Genomic DNA, 14,646 nt, shown 5'->3' on the forward strand with positions numbered 1-14,646 from the left:
AACCAATGAATCATACTTTGCGATAAACGAGGGTGGTAATTTCTGTCTTAGCGGGCGTCATACTTATTTCGTACACTGTGGCTAAACATATTGTCGCAAAGACAATGCTAACAAGAAGAAAGTGTTCGTGTTAAGTAAAAAAAAACGGTATTCTGCCTTTTCTGTATTCGAAGACGTACACCATAGGTGTCAAATTCATGCCACGGAGGGAAGAAAACTAGCAGAGCCTCGGCCCTCTTGTAGACACGTGACGTACACTTTTTTTTATTAGCTAAGCTTTACCAGAAGACACAGTTGCCAACTTTTCAGTAAGAAAAGTAATTATTGGATGTCGATGGATAACGTAATCATTTAATTTGCCTAAGCTTTGCGTATGATGTATATCACATCTTAAAATTAACTCATTTTGGAGCCTATCCCAGCTGTCTTCCGGTAAGAGGCGGGGTACACCCTGGACTGGTCGCCAGCCAATCACAGGGCACATATAGACAAACAACCATTCACACTCACATTCATACCTATGGACAATTTGGAGTCGCCAATTAACCTAGCATGTTTTTGGAATGTGGGAGGAAACCGGAGTCCCGGAGAAAACCCACGCATGCACAGGGAGAACATGCAAGCTCCACACAGAGATGGCCGAGGGTGGAATTGAACCTTGGTCTCTTAGCTGTGAGGTCTGTGCGCTAACCACAACCACTTGCACGCCGTGCAGTCAACGTCTGAAAATCTGGGGGAAAAAAATTGTGCATGAGAAACGGTGGAGAAACAGCGGCCTCTGGTGGAACATTGTTCAGTGAAAAGGTGAACTAGCACTACTTTTCACAATTACACAGAATGTATAGTTGTCATGGGGTCTACATACAAACAGTGCAATCACATCAGTTGACATAACTACCACCAAAGCCTGGTCTTGCTATTCTACAGAATTATTTTCAAAAAACCGGCTTTGATTTTAATGTTTAAAATTCTGAAAATGATGGCACTGTGGTGGTTTTCAGCAAAAATGAAGCTGTCATTCATAGGTGCACAGCAGAATACATCCAAAGATTCATGAGGCAAAATTATTTAAAAAAAAGTTCTAATAAAAAGTTATAGTCATGTAAACCATCTGTACTGTTCTAAAATGTAAAAATGAGAAGCTACGAGATGCAGCGAACACCTCCAAAGGAATCTCTTCATATCAAAATAAACTATTGAATTTTCCAGATGGCTTGTGCATCTGGTTAAGATGACTCTCAGGGGAGGTGTCCGACCACTAGGAAGCCTCAGGGAAGAACCACGACATGACCAGACTCTGAACTGGCCTTGGAACACCTCAGGATCCGTCGTGAGGAGCTGGACTAAATTGCTAGAGAGGAAAGTCTGGGTCTTCCATGATGACATCATCAGGTAATGAGGTAAGCGGAAGAAGCTGGATAGATGAATTTTCCACTTTTATTGTTTGTAGCTTGTGAAATCCCATCACATACCTGCTGGGCAGTCAGGGTTACACCATATAGAAGAGTATGGTTGCACACACAGATACTCTACAAGTCTTTATCCTGCAATGTTCTTTGTTTTCCTGCCCTCGAGCCACTGCTACCTAAAAGTGAGCCTTACAGGCTGAGACAAGATCATTTCCTCTGATGATCAATGTGGAAGGCTATGGAAAAAAGCTGCTTAAAAGTCACCATTCAATCTCCCAGATGAAGTAAATTCACTATGTTCACTAGTTAGCCACTTAAACATGCTGTTACTTTGCAAACATCGCCTCTGACAGAGACCATCTCCCCCCTCCTGGTAACAAAAGAAAAAAAAAATTCACAGGAGACAGGCAGTGTTTGCCCAGTGTGCATCTTCACCTCATTCAACTGTGCAGTCCAATACAACGTCCTTTCTCGTCCTACCCTCCCCCCAAAATATCACCCCCATCGGATCCCAATTGGTGAGTTTGTGTTGGGCGTGTCTCTTGCCAGACAAGTCACAAGGAGGCAATGGTGGGAAACATCTAGCTAAAAGAACATGAGACTCGGTTAGACATTGATGTCAGGGTCTCCTCCATGGTTGCTCCCTCCAGTCTGTTGATTGCGGGCTGTACAATAGGCCGGAGGGATTGTAGGGGGTGTGGAGCCGGTGTCCATACGCACTCTGCAGATCAGGAGGAGTGTATGAAGTCAACTTTTCTCCAGGGGCTTTCTTAAGAGTGGGGGTGTGACCAGGAGTTTCAGGCGGTGTTCAGTAGATCCTGTATGGCTTTCTGCTGAACCTCGTTCAGTGTTGATGTGCACTGTGACCACAAACCTCCCGACACCTGCAACAAGAATGAAATCATGTCATCCTTAAAATCTATTTGGTAGGTTTGTGGCTGGCAAAGCAGCTTCAATCTCTGAGATAAACCTGAAAATGATTGAACAACAATTCTATCTAAAATGCCACATTCGCTCAATCTATACAGGTATCCTATAAAATCTAGTTGCACATCACTCCAAGGCGGAAGAGAGTATTCACAGAAAGCTTCCAGTATGTGCTGTATCATTCCATTTGTGTATCTGACTGCATCACTTAATGATTTACTGCAGCCACAAAAAACACAAGCACCACCCACTTTAGTTTAAAGGCAGCACATGTTAAATTTACATATTTTAAGTCGCAGGCCCAACCAAACTATGGAAAAAAAAAAGTGGTTTGGATTTTTTGTTGCAATATTGGTTTGTATTACACGACTGTACATATGCAACAGATGTTAGAGAACAGTTACGCATTAAGCAGGGATGCGCTGATCGATTGGCCACTAATCAATATCCTCCGACTTCCATGAAAAAGCACATGATCGGCATATGCTGACAAATGCCACTGAATTTGCACACTACATGTTACAGCTAAGGTAACGCCTCCACTTTTACTCTGCCTGTTAAATGAATGAGCATCAAATTAAATGGGCTGAATACAAGGGACCAAACTACATTATACACTGTAGCTGCTTTCAAAACATGCAACATATCACTTGACAACTAAATACATGACTTGGATGTAATGTGAATTGTAAATCCCCTGGAAGTCCTGCATGGACGTATGAAGTGAAATGGTAGTTATAGACAATGGCGGGCATGTGAATTGACAGGTGCACGTATTACATATGCTCACCTGCACTTGACGGATGACATTTGCCAGACGTTTGCTGCAAGCGTCTTCGTGCTTCACCGACTCGTTTGCGACTCCATCTGCAATGATGCCAAAGAGTCGGGGCAGGTTGGAGTTTTCTGGTCCAAGGACGATGGGATTGTTGCTGTGGCGACAAAGACAGTTTAGGGATCCCAAAAACCCCAAAAGGACTGCAATGAATCAGCTGCCGCACCTTTCAATGAGGTCACACAGGAAGTCAAACGTGTGGACGGCCTCCTCTTTATCTTCATTGAGAGGCAGCCAGGTGATCCAGTGGGGGAGGATTTCATTCACATTTGCACACTCGGGCCGGAACCTCATGACCTTGCCAACAGCGGAGATGCAGTTTTCCGTGGCATTGACATTCTCCTTGGCGCGCGAATCGGCCGCTTGGATGACTCGTACCAGCAAGGGGATTGCCTCTGGAACATGAAAATTGAGCGGTCTAGGAGGCATCGTTTGCAGGACTATATAGTACATCACTAGTAGTTTCTAGTACCTGTGCAAAACGGACGGTAGTTCTCTCCTCCATATTGCGCCATGACGCCAACACCGTAGGCGGCCGCTTGCCGAACCTCAGGGCTGGAGTCACACAGAGACTGCAACATTGGCCGCAGAAAATACTCTGCGTATTTGAAGGAAGACGGGCTGCAGTGCTCCACCACGTCATCAAAAATACACAACCCCCACTGTCGGTCAGCCCACGGCCTGTTTGGACACTGGAAGACAAAAAGTAGGTTAAGCCTTCAACCAGAAGATGTGATGGGGGCAGAACCGGGCTGTGCAATGTAGAACGAACTCACAGCCCTCAATTCCTTCACAGGCAATCCAAAGACAAAGACTTACTATTAACTGGACAATGAGCTGCAGCAGCTGTTCAAACCAAGGCAGCACCTTCTCTTTGTAGCTACTGAAAACCGAGTGCAAGATGTCCGACACTTTGGTCAGTATGTACACGTCGTTCTCATCCTGAGAGGAGGAGGAAGAGAAACCTATTAGAAGTACATTCAGTTTCATGTAGCCATGTTACCTGTCAAATATTGACCTCATCTTGCAAGGTTTCCTCCACCTGCTCGTCATAGTCTTCATCCTGTCTCTTAACTGTGAAGAAAGTGTTAGTATGACCAATATCGCAAGAGCCCAGTCTTCCATCTCCAGCACATCTGGTCATGAAGCCTCACCCTGCCTCAGCTCCTGGTTCTTAAAATGTTCCTCCAGCTTCCCTTTCAAAATGCCACCTAGCTCCTCAAAATGCTCGTTGTTCAGGCAGCCATCTCCCATCAACTCAATACACTAGGAGACAAAAGGATCAGACCGATATCAGCGATATTGGCATGCGAGTTTGCAAACTTCCACCTTCTGATTAGCTTGAGGGAAGAGCTGCTGCCTAATTCATTATCGAAAATGAAGTGCTGGCCGATGTCAGAAATATCACAGCTCTTGTGACACCTCACCAGGAACCAGTAACATTTATTACCTTGGCAAAAGAATGCATGATCTCCGACCGGACGTCCAAGTCTGGCTCTGTACCGATGGCCTTGATGAGGGCGTCGCACATAAAAAGCCACATGTTGGTGAGGTACTCTGGCCCTCGAACCTGTGCACACTCCAGCAGCAATGGCATGGACTCCGCTGCCGCCACCCGCACACGTGATACAGTCAAGGAAACACTGACATGTTATCCAGAGAAAATATCCCACATCAGTTGTAGACAAGGATATCATCGTGGAAGTAAAACTTCAGCAAAGGAACCATCAGCTTCACCACTTGCTCCGTGTACTCTACAAAACCCTCCTTCAGCTCTTTGGCGTAACACACCTGTAACACAACCATATCCTTGGTTTCTATCAACAAACATCGAAGGTTTGATGAAGCAGAGTGGGATGCCTACCAGCATCTGACAGGCAGTGGACTTCTCCTCCAAGCCAGCGGTCTTGATGCCAAAGCTCTGCTGATCTCCAAGGTTGACAAACTCCCAGCCATCATCCTCAGATATGTTCTCCATATCCTGGGCTAGAAGAAATTTTTTTTGCAGTAAACCTCTCAAGATCCTGTGTCCTTAAAAGGCCAACTTACTGTCAAGGAGGGCCACCTCAGGTTTGATGGAGGCAGTCTTCATTAAGGGGCCCATGACCACTGGTAGATACTGCTGAAACTCCTTCCCCAGGATCTTGCACATCCTGGCCCAGGCTGAGATCATGTAGGAGATCTTCCCAAAGGAAATCATCATTAAAACCCCACAGACCACCTAAAACCAATGTAGTGCCAAGCCTACTCACCTGTGGATCATCATCATCCAGGTCATCAAAGTTGGTCTGGGTTTTAAGGAGCAGCTGCATGACAGCAGAGGCATCTGGCATAAACTGGCAGGAAAATGAAAAAGGAATTAAGTTCGGAACACATCATCAGCATGTCAACCTCAGTCTTGCACCGTCAACTGCACTGTACCTTCTCCTTGCCGACAGCTAGGCCAATGAGGCTGATGCACTCAATGGTCTTGCCCCGTAAGAGCCGCAGCTCCTTCTGCACGGCATTCTCCACAATGTGTTTGAGCGAGGGCATGAACAAGTCATAATATGGTACAAACTTCTCCTCTGCTGTGTCGGCCACGGACGCAATAGAGGTCACCACCTGTTCCAGGACCAGCTTGGTGCCCTTTTGGATCAACTGATAAGGAAGGACACTGAAGAACTTCCGAAAGCAGAAGGATGACTAAACCAGAAGAGGCTTTGGGTACCTCTTGCAGCTTGGCCACCATGATGACGTGGAGGTGCTGAACCAAGTTGTCAAGATAAGGGATAAGCAAAGACTTGGGGCAGTCTTCCGTGAAATTGATGAGGGCTGCAGCTGCGTGTGCCTGCACTCGGGGGTTACTGTGGTCATCCATAGTCTGAAGCAGTGCTGATATCACCTGAACAGGAGGGAGATTTTAGTCAACACATGGAATCTTCTCAATGGGCTCTCTCTCTCTCTCTCTCTCAACTGCAAAGTACCTTTCCATGGAACTTCTTTTGGAAGGTTGGTGCAAAGTCTGTGGCCATCTGTCCAATAGCGTTGCAGGCAGCATACCGCACCCTTGGATGCTGAGGAGGATTTGTTTCCTGGTTGGTATTTGTAATCAATAAATAATCATTCAAATATAAAAAAGGCTCTTACCAAGTCCGCACAGAACATTAGTACCAGTTCAACAATGTCATTAAGAGTCGCCTCCATCTGCTGGTGGCAGCCCTCCCCGATGGCAGACAGCGCCATCAGTCCAGCATGGCGGTACTTCCAGTCAGCTAGCCATCAACATGGAGATCACTTCAAGAGAATATCGTCGTTGCCAGTCTGGGTTTGTGTGCTTACTTACAGTTGTGCAGCATCTGCATGATGTGCTGCTTGATCAGGGGCAAAATGATCTTATCTCCCAGACCGCAGGCAATTCTGTCCAGGGCACTTTCTCCAGCTACAGCGTTACTGTTGGGGGACAGCATTAATTGGATTTTCATCTGTGAATTTATTAAGACTAACCTGTCTTACTTGACACTTGGAGAACGTGTCATCTTAGTTGACCAATTTAAACGACTATTTTGTTGAGACAAGATGTTTAAAATAAATGTCACGTTTGTTTTCAGTTACATAGCGTATAACCGTATTTGTATGATTATAATTATTATTACTATTATTAAGTGTTTATTTGTGAAAAGCATCCAGTGGCATCAGAGTTGACCGTTTGAGGGATGCCAATATTGGTATTGGGATTGAAATGCTGCACTATATCGGATATATGTAAGAAAGATAAACGTTACCTGTCAAAGTCATCATCTTCCAGCTCATCAGCCATGGCCCAATCATCGTCATCCTCCAAGTCCACCATCATAGCCAGCATCTGGGGCACTGAACATGCAGATCCATCAGTATTCCCAAATAATTGATATAGTTATGAATGGCATCATAAAACAAGTCCTCACCACTCTGAGCTACAAGTGTAGTATGTTTCCTCAGCATGGCCGCTGCTGTCTCTGATAAAGTGACAATGACCTCCAGTGCCAATTGTCTCTGCATATTGGTCAAGTTGGTATCTGCACAAAGCTGAAGACATGTGTCCAGGTAAAGCAGCGTTATCGAGGGCAGTGCAATATTGATGCTTTCAAACACACCTTCAGGCTGAGCAGCAGTGTGGCCTCCAAGTGAGGTCTCAGATATTTAGGTGCCGTGTCTGCAATTTCAACCAAAGATTTGAGGACAGAGTCGTCTCCTTGGTAGCAGGACTCATTCACTGCCTGATCAGAACCAGGAATGGCAAGGGTTAATGAGGACAAATCACAAGCTTCACAAGACTGGGTATCATTTGATCGGTCATGCTACATTATTTTAGGGAATACAAAGACTTCTTTCCACTTTTACATTTAGGTTGGCATTTATATGTACTTTATGTGTTTATATGTACTGGGGTCATGCAAAATCCGGCCAAGAACAGAAAAGCTCCAAACCTGCAGGATGCCTGGCAGTAGGTCAGCAAAATGCTTCAGTAGGGCTGTGTTGCTTTCATTGGACAGAACAAAGGAGGCAGCAGCCCGGGCTGCCAGTGTGCGGATCTGGAGGATGACGCACAAAAATTATTTAAGAGTCCACCAAATTATCTGACCCACATTTTCATGATATATTTACCTGTGGGTTTGCTTGGTCCTGCATGCACTGAACAAGCATACGTTTGATAACCTCCATGTAATGCTGCTGCTGGTTACCGAAGATCCCTGGGAAGTTCCTGGAGGAAGGGAGGAAGCAAAGACAGAAAATTAGCCACGAAAAGTCTTGAAATGGAACGAAACCCCAAGTTTCTGAAAATCTGTGGTACTTCTACATGTAAAGGGTACAGTCTTACCAGAAGATGTGCAAGGCAGCTTCTCGCAGGCCAACATTGTCAGAGTTGACAGAGTCAAACAGAAACTTGAGTGCCTCTGGCCACTGGTTATTGCCATCGTCATCTGGATTAAACAACACACGTCATCCAAACCTGTTCTGTCAAGTTTCATAAATCAAATATAACAAAGTGCTGATATATTACCGATAAGGTTGCGGGAAAGCTCAGCTGCAATGTCACAGACTTTCTTGCGGATGTTTGGCGAAGTCTCTTGTTGGATGCTGGCCAGAAGCTCTGTTTTGATGTCCGTCTGCATCTCCAGTGTCAGACCTGGGTAGATCTCTTCAAAGGAGGAGGACAGGAGCCGCCGTAGAAGCACTGCTGCCATCTGCCTAACCTGAAGGGAAAAAATATTTATATTACATGAAGCCTTTTACATGTTGTGGTCATGACATCAACCGGATTTATGTGGTCATTTTGCAATCTACATAGCAAACCAGCAGCATCCCCATGTCTGGAGTGAGCACCTCTCTGCCTGCTCCCATTTCAAGACTAAAAATATCAGCCTCGAGGTAAAGAGAAGGCGTGCAAGCCTGAGGGACCAAGCAGCTGGTGGATTCAGGATCAACACAAGGGCTCCTAATATACCAAAGCCATGACTCATGGCAAACAGTTGCGAAGGCCTTCATTTGCCACCGAAATATTTCACACATGCAGGTAGGATCCAAGGAAGTGTGCCGATGCGTACGTACCTCCTCGGCAGCAGATGGCTCTCTGACAGCCTGGAGCAGGAAGGTGATTTTTGTCTGACCAGGGATGGTGTCATAGGTCTCCTGCAAATACATAATGTACATTATTATATATTGCATAAGATCTATAATGGTAGACGGTTAGTGAACGCGGACAGAATAACAAAATTCTGAATTTCCAGCGTAAGATGAAATGGGTATGAAAAAATATTTTCATCCCATTGTGGGAGCTTTATATTTTAAAAACATGCATTTCAGCCTTTAAAAGAGTGAAACCATGGAGAATACAATCTATGATCAATCAGGTAACTCAAGCAAAGGGACCCTGAATTTCTGCTTGCTAAAAATGAATGAATTAGCATTCATTTGCATGACAACACAGCTCAGCATCAAAGCAGTGGCAGTGCAGCAGGAGATGAATCAGAAACTGCGCATGTCAACAAAAGCCACTTCCTGCCTTGGTGTGCGGTAGGATTGTCTATAGTTTATTAAACACAAATACTGTCATGGTTCACAACATATACAGATAAAGATATTTGTGTTTCTTTGCGAAAGGATTAGCACAGTCTATCGTGTAGTAGCATGGAGGTAGGCAGTCCGCGTTTTAAAGTAGTACAAGTGCTGACCGGTGAGGGAAGTTTAATAAAGACAGACTGTCACATCCAACTGGTTTTCGGGTGTTGGTACAGAGCAAGATTTGTAACAAAGCTTTGACTCCACAAGCGGGTCGTCACGGTTGAGAAAAGTGAATGGGTCATCTCGAACAGACCAGTCGAGATACGTTGATTCGATCAGAGTGGATAGTCGGAGATGGGTTCGAAATGAAATCGGGTGCATCTTGGGTGACGTGAAATAGCACATCATAGCAATTTATATTGCGTTTACACGCTAAAAGCAAGGGCCACTACGGTTGCTAACATAACTCTTAACCCGCACTGATTTGTTTTAATGAATGAGAATTTAATCAATAGCCAAATTATAATATCAAACAACTGTTCCACACACGCAACACAAATGAACGACGCGACTGTGTACCCGATAAGTAAGTTAGCCACAGGGAAGTAGCTTGCGCCATGTAGCGCGATGCTACTTCCAGTAGTCCATTAGCTTCACGCCTATCTTCCATATCAGCTGAACAATTTAGACGATTTGCTACCATTGGGGAAATTTACTTCCAAGCTAAGCGACCGGTCGTGACAAAAACGCTTGTATGCGTACACAAATCCAGGAGTGACACGAAGACAGTTGCTGTTTTGAAGCCTGGCTGTGGCCAGCTAACTACGCAACATGGTCCAGCTGGCTAGCATGGTAGCTTTAGCTGACGACTATCCAGTGTTGGCTCCCATTGCACGTGGGCTATCAACTAGCAGGGCGGTTAGCTTCAGCCAACCAACCCGCGCCCTGACTTGGGTACAGTCTAAACACTCGACAGTAGTCGATTCAAACGGACCCGAAGACTTCTCACCTCTGATTGTTTCCTGACATCGTTGTCAGGGTTGATCAGGTTCCCCAGCAAGAGGAAGAACTGCTGCTGTTCCGCCATTGCAGTGATCCAAAAAGACCAGCCGGGTGAAGACGCGGCGAATTGAGCCCGGTTGTCCCTGCTTGAGTCGCACAATGCTGCTAGCCTCCCATTGGTTTACTTTACCAACTAGGCTCAACACCCACTGGTTGTCACCTTGCACACAGGTACACGCTATTGGCTGAAATGAAACCTTCTCCTTGATTGGATAGAATAAACACACAAAAGTGAATGTCTCGTTCCTATTCGCTAAGACTGTATTACTAAACCGCGGGAAAGGTTCGCTTAATAGAAAGCGAAACAACACACGAATTGCATACAACACATTAGCAATTCATGAACGAACATAACTGCACGTATAGACATAATGTATAAAGAAATACTAGCTTTGATTTGTATGACGTTTTGACAAAGGGCAAACACCAGTAAAAATGTGCAGTGGCAACAATTATTAACAATTAAGAGCAACTGTGTGTTACAATAAATACACTTTAGGGTCTCACAGTTGATTTTTCTCCATGACTTGGTCATTTCTTGTTGATCGACTGGTTGGTCGTTCACCGAATCGTTCTTCTTAACACATTAGCCCGTGTTATTTACCAAAGTTCACTATTCAGACCCCTTAGCGTGGCCACGTCTTAAGCTTCTTTATGACGACTTCCACTGTGTTGGGAGTGTGACGTTGACCACTTTTGTCCAGTAGATGGCAATCAAGCTGAACTGAAGTTGAGTTCTTTCTGAAGGTCACCGGACAAGAGTGAAGATATTGGTGCTTTTTTGTTAACCATAAACATCACCACAAAACACATTATTGCATTATACACATTATTATTTTAAGTAAAAAATAATGGTGTTTGGTAACAGCATAAAGGATACCCATGCGCAAATACAAATTGAGGCCTGCGTGCTAACCACTCTTCGCCGGCCTGGACATTGACGGGAAATTGAAATACATTTATAATGATAATATGAGCTGGAAAGCTCCCATTATACAACATAAAGTGGCAAGAAATACTTCAATATTGAATAAAGCAAAATTTGTTCTGGACCAAATATAACGCTATGCTCTCTATGGCTTTTTAGTGTTACCATATATAACTGGCATAAAAGTACATTTAACTTGCTAACTGTGCTACAAAAAGTCAGTTAGGGGAACCCATGATGTCGCTTATAGAAAACATACCAGCCCTTTATTCCTAAAATCACAGTTATTAAAAAATGCTGATCTCGTAAAGTTTCAAACAGCTACAATTATGCATAAAGCAAACAATCATCTGCTACCAAAAAACATAATACTATTCAGCTACATTTCTTTGGATTTCGTGCTTCCCGCAAAATCACTCTGTTTAAAAGCAGAGCTTGGGGGAGGGCAGAGAGCTTATCTGGCTTACAACTACACCCATATAAGAAAGTCCGCTCCTCTTTGACATCACAAAAGAACAGTTTTACCACCCCTTCTGAAACCGAGTGTTTTGAGCCAGCCCAAACTTCTTTCAGGGCTGACTTCCAAATGTACACACCTCATTATCTGAGACTTTGGCATGGTTTAACACCAGAATAAAACATTCTAACTACATTTATAGGCCAGAAAAGTGGAAATGTCGTAATAGGTCCCCTTTAAACATTTATAAGCGAAGACATGTCTAAAAACCTTCAGCATATTATGGAGCAGATTGAGTAGTATTATGGGACTCAAACAATGTACTAAAATGTGCATTGTTTAATTTTTTTTTAATTTAAGAAACAGTACGAAGCAGTTAACATTTGGAATACAGAAAGTAACATATCGTATTTGATAGGATTAAATAAGCTTTGCTTCTTCCTACGCCCTTTTGGACATGTGTAACTGTGAATTGTATTGTGTGATGTATTCCAATGTAACTTGCATGCATTATTTGAAAATAAATGAAACCGTACAGATAACATTTGCATTCATGTCGCACATGCATCCATGTATACTTATACTCAACATCTAATTTTTTATGGAGATTGAGAAAGTCTGACGATTTCTTTTAATGATGCTTACCCTGCCAACAGAGAACGAGACAGAGACCCTCTCCTGTTTTGGATGTTATTTTTATAACACATTTTATGACACATTTGGCTCATTCTGCATGTTTTGACAACACCCCCACTCGTGTGAATTATAACCTGCTGCTGTTTCCGCACAGACCAGTCCGCCAGATTGCTGGCTGGAGACGATCCGTTCTACTCCCACATGAAACATGAACATGGAAATCCTGATGAGGGAAACCTTTTCTCTTATCTACCTGATTCAATAATTGAGGTGGACATATAAATATTTAGCCTGCAAACCTCCGCAGTTGGAGCTGAAGTCAGCCTGAAGTGGAAAAGTTATCAAAATAAAAAAGCTGGAAAGAGCAAGGCAGCAAAGGTGTTAAGGTATTCACCCCCTTCCTTGACCCTTATTTATTTTAAAATGTTGTCACAATTTCTTCATTTTTCTTGGCAAACATCCAATATTAACTCAAGTAGATGCAAGGGGAGAGAATTCATAAGCTGTCAGCAATCGCATTCAGGATATATGATCCCTTGTTTATCGCGGTTAATTGGTTGCAGACCTGACTGTGACAAGTGAATTTCCATGAAGTAGGATTTGTTATTTATAAATGTAATATTTTCATAGTTATTGCAACCTTCTAAATACCTGTTTAAGATTATTAGATTCATAGTTATTACAACCTTCTAAATACCTGTTTAAGATTATTAGAGCCCTCTAGACATGGGAATAACACCCCTATAGGCACCTGTACAGATTTATTTTACCCATTATGGTGATATAACAAGAGAAAATAAGCCATTTGAGACATGAATAAGATTGGGGGAGGGCAGACAGGAAGTGACGTCGGGCGTTCAGAGTTAAGTTTTAGCTTTGTGTGGGTTCTGGTGGCAATAGTAGCCTGTGCTAGGGATGATTCAAACCAGCAATAAAAAAAACGGCAGTTGTTCCGGTGAACAAGTCTGGTGCTTGTGTGTCTCACCGATTATTACAGTCACATTTTATATTTGTATTTTTGTGTTTTAAGTCATTTTTATGCTTGAAAATGCTTCATTTGAATATTTACATTTGTTTGATGAAGTTTATATAGCACAATTCACAGAACAGAACAGAAAGAGGTAATTCACAGAACATCTGAAAGAAATTGTAGCACCAAACCTATTTGTAGCGTCACTGTGACTAATGAAGTAATTAGTTATTATTTTGTTAAATCTGTACCAAATATCCTGCTCAGGGTCAAAGTAAAGTTGACACCTGTCAGTCACTAGGCTGACACAAGGAGACAGACAAGCATTCACATACATGGACAATTTTGGGACTTCAAACCTCAAACCCTCTTATAGGGAGTCCACTTGGCTATATTCCTCCCCAGGAGTAAATAAAAACACCACGACCCCCCCTTCCACCCACAGTGTTGGATACTTTTCATATCCCTTAATATTTTCCCGAATATCCCCGTCCAGTCAACCTTGACTCATAATTTGTCTGACCGTTTATGTGTGCATGTGACCTCAACATGTGCATGTAAACGCCAGCGATTGCGGTGGTTTCACACCCCCACACTGCTGGGCTTGTTAAGGTGCCTTGTTAGCCAGCAAGCGTGTGTGTTTGAAGCATTTAAAGTCAATATTTCCTGGTGTGATGCAGGCTTGTTTCACAGGGGAGCACTATGCACTGCACAAGGCAGTCATTGAGGGCCGTGACACCAGGGGTGGGGGACAGGGAGCAGGTCCAGGGGGTTAAGTTGTTGACTGACTATGGGGCTCCTTTACTGTTTGTGGATTCACAACGCTCTCTGGGGATTAATGAACCCAAATAGCATTTATTCCAAAACGTGTAAGGGTGACTGATACAAGGTCTGACGGTAATGTGACAACTCCAATTCCATTATTCAGGTCGTACTATGAGGCAAGTCATATCTTGTGTGCTTTTGTACTTTTGCTGAAGTAAATCTGGAATTTGGGTTTCGGTCTGTAGTAGCGTGCCATTTCCGTGTCGGGGATGAGATCCTGCCCCAATTGGACAACACACGACATCACAACATAGTAAAAATCAAGCTGCGGGCCACAAATGACGCTAAGGGCTGCACTTTGCAGACCCCTGCTAGAAAACTACAAGCTGTATTTTCTAATCACTCATAATATTGAAAAAGATTTGACTTATGATGCAGATTTCCAACACATGGTATGATGCAGTGTAGCCATATAGTATACCACAACAAACTACAGCCATTATTGACAAGTTATGTCATTAAAAGCAGTGGCTGCTGTTTTACGTTTTAAAATCTGACCATCCTTTACTATTCCTGGCTCTTTCCCATTACCCCCAGCACCTTGCCCAGCCTGCAATGTTTTAGCCGCACCAG

The 14,646-nt window shown here is 43.6% G+C and overlaps 1 protein-coding gene across 1 annotated transcript; it reads right to left on the reverse strand.

Moving 5' to 3' along the window:
* Positions 1-1,419: 1,419 nt before the first annotated feature.
* On the reverse strand, positions 1,420-10,371 carry kpnb3 (karyopherin (importin) beta 3). Its single transcript, XM_058050663.2, has 26 exons — positions 10,205-10,371; positions 8,743-8,823; positions 8,195-8,387; positions 8,012-8,114; positions 7,798-7,894; positions 7,620-7,724; positions 7,287-7,409; positions 7,098-7,218; positions 6,936-7,023; positions 6,497-6,603; positions 6,301-6,425; positions 6,138-6,227; positions 5,882-6,055; positions 5,593-5,811; positions 5,424-5,507; positions 5,221-5,353; positions 5,036-5,157; positions 4,866-4,962; positions 4,622-4,794; positions 4,326-4,437; positions 4,190-4,245; positions 3,991-4,113; positions 3,644-3,863; positions 3,338-3,566; positions 3,127-3,268; positions 1,420-2,293 (listed from the first exon to the last, which is right to left on the reverse strand). Exons 1-26 carry the CDS (start codon positions 10,280-10,282, stop codon positions 2,207-2,209), a joined length of 3,282 nt encoding a protein of 1,093 aa, XP_057906646.2. The 5' UTR covers positions 10,283-10,371; the 3' UTR covers positions 1,420-2,206.
* Positions 10,372-14,646: the final 4,275 nt, after the last annotated feature.

This window comes from Doryrhamphus excisus, linkage group LG15 (genome assembly GCF_037039965.1).
Source record: "Doryrhamphus excisus strain RoL-2023G ecotype Guam linkage group LG15, RoL_Dexc_Guam_v1.1, whole genome shotgun sequence".
Lineage (NCBI taxonomy): Eukaryota > Metazoa > Chordata > Actinopteri > Syngnathiformes > Syngnathidae > Doryrhamphus > Doryrhamphus excisus.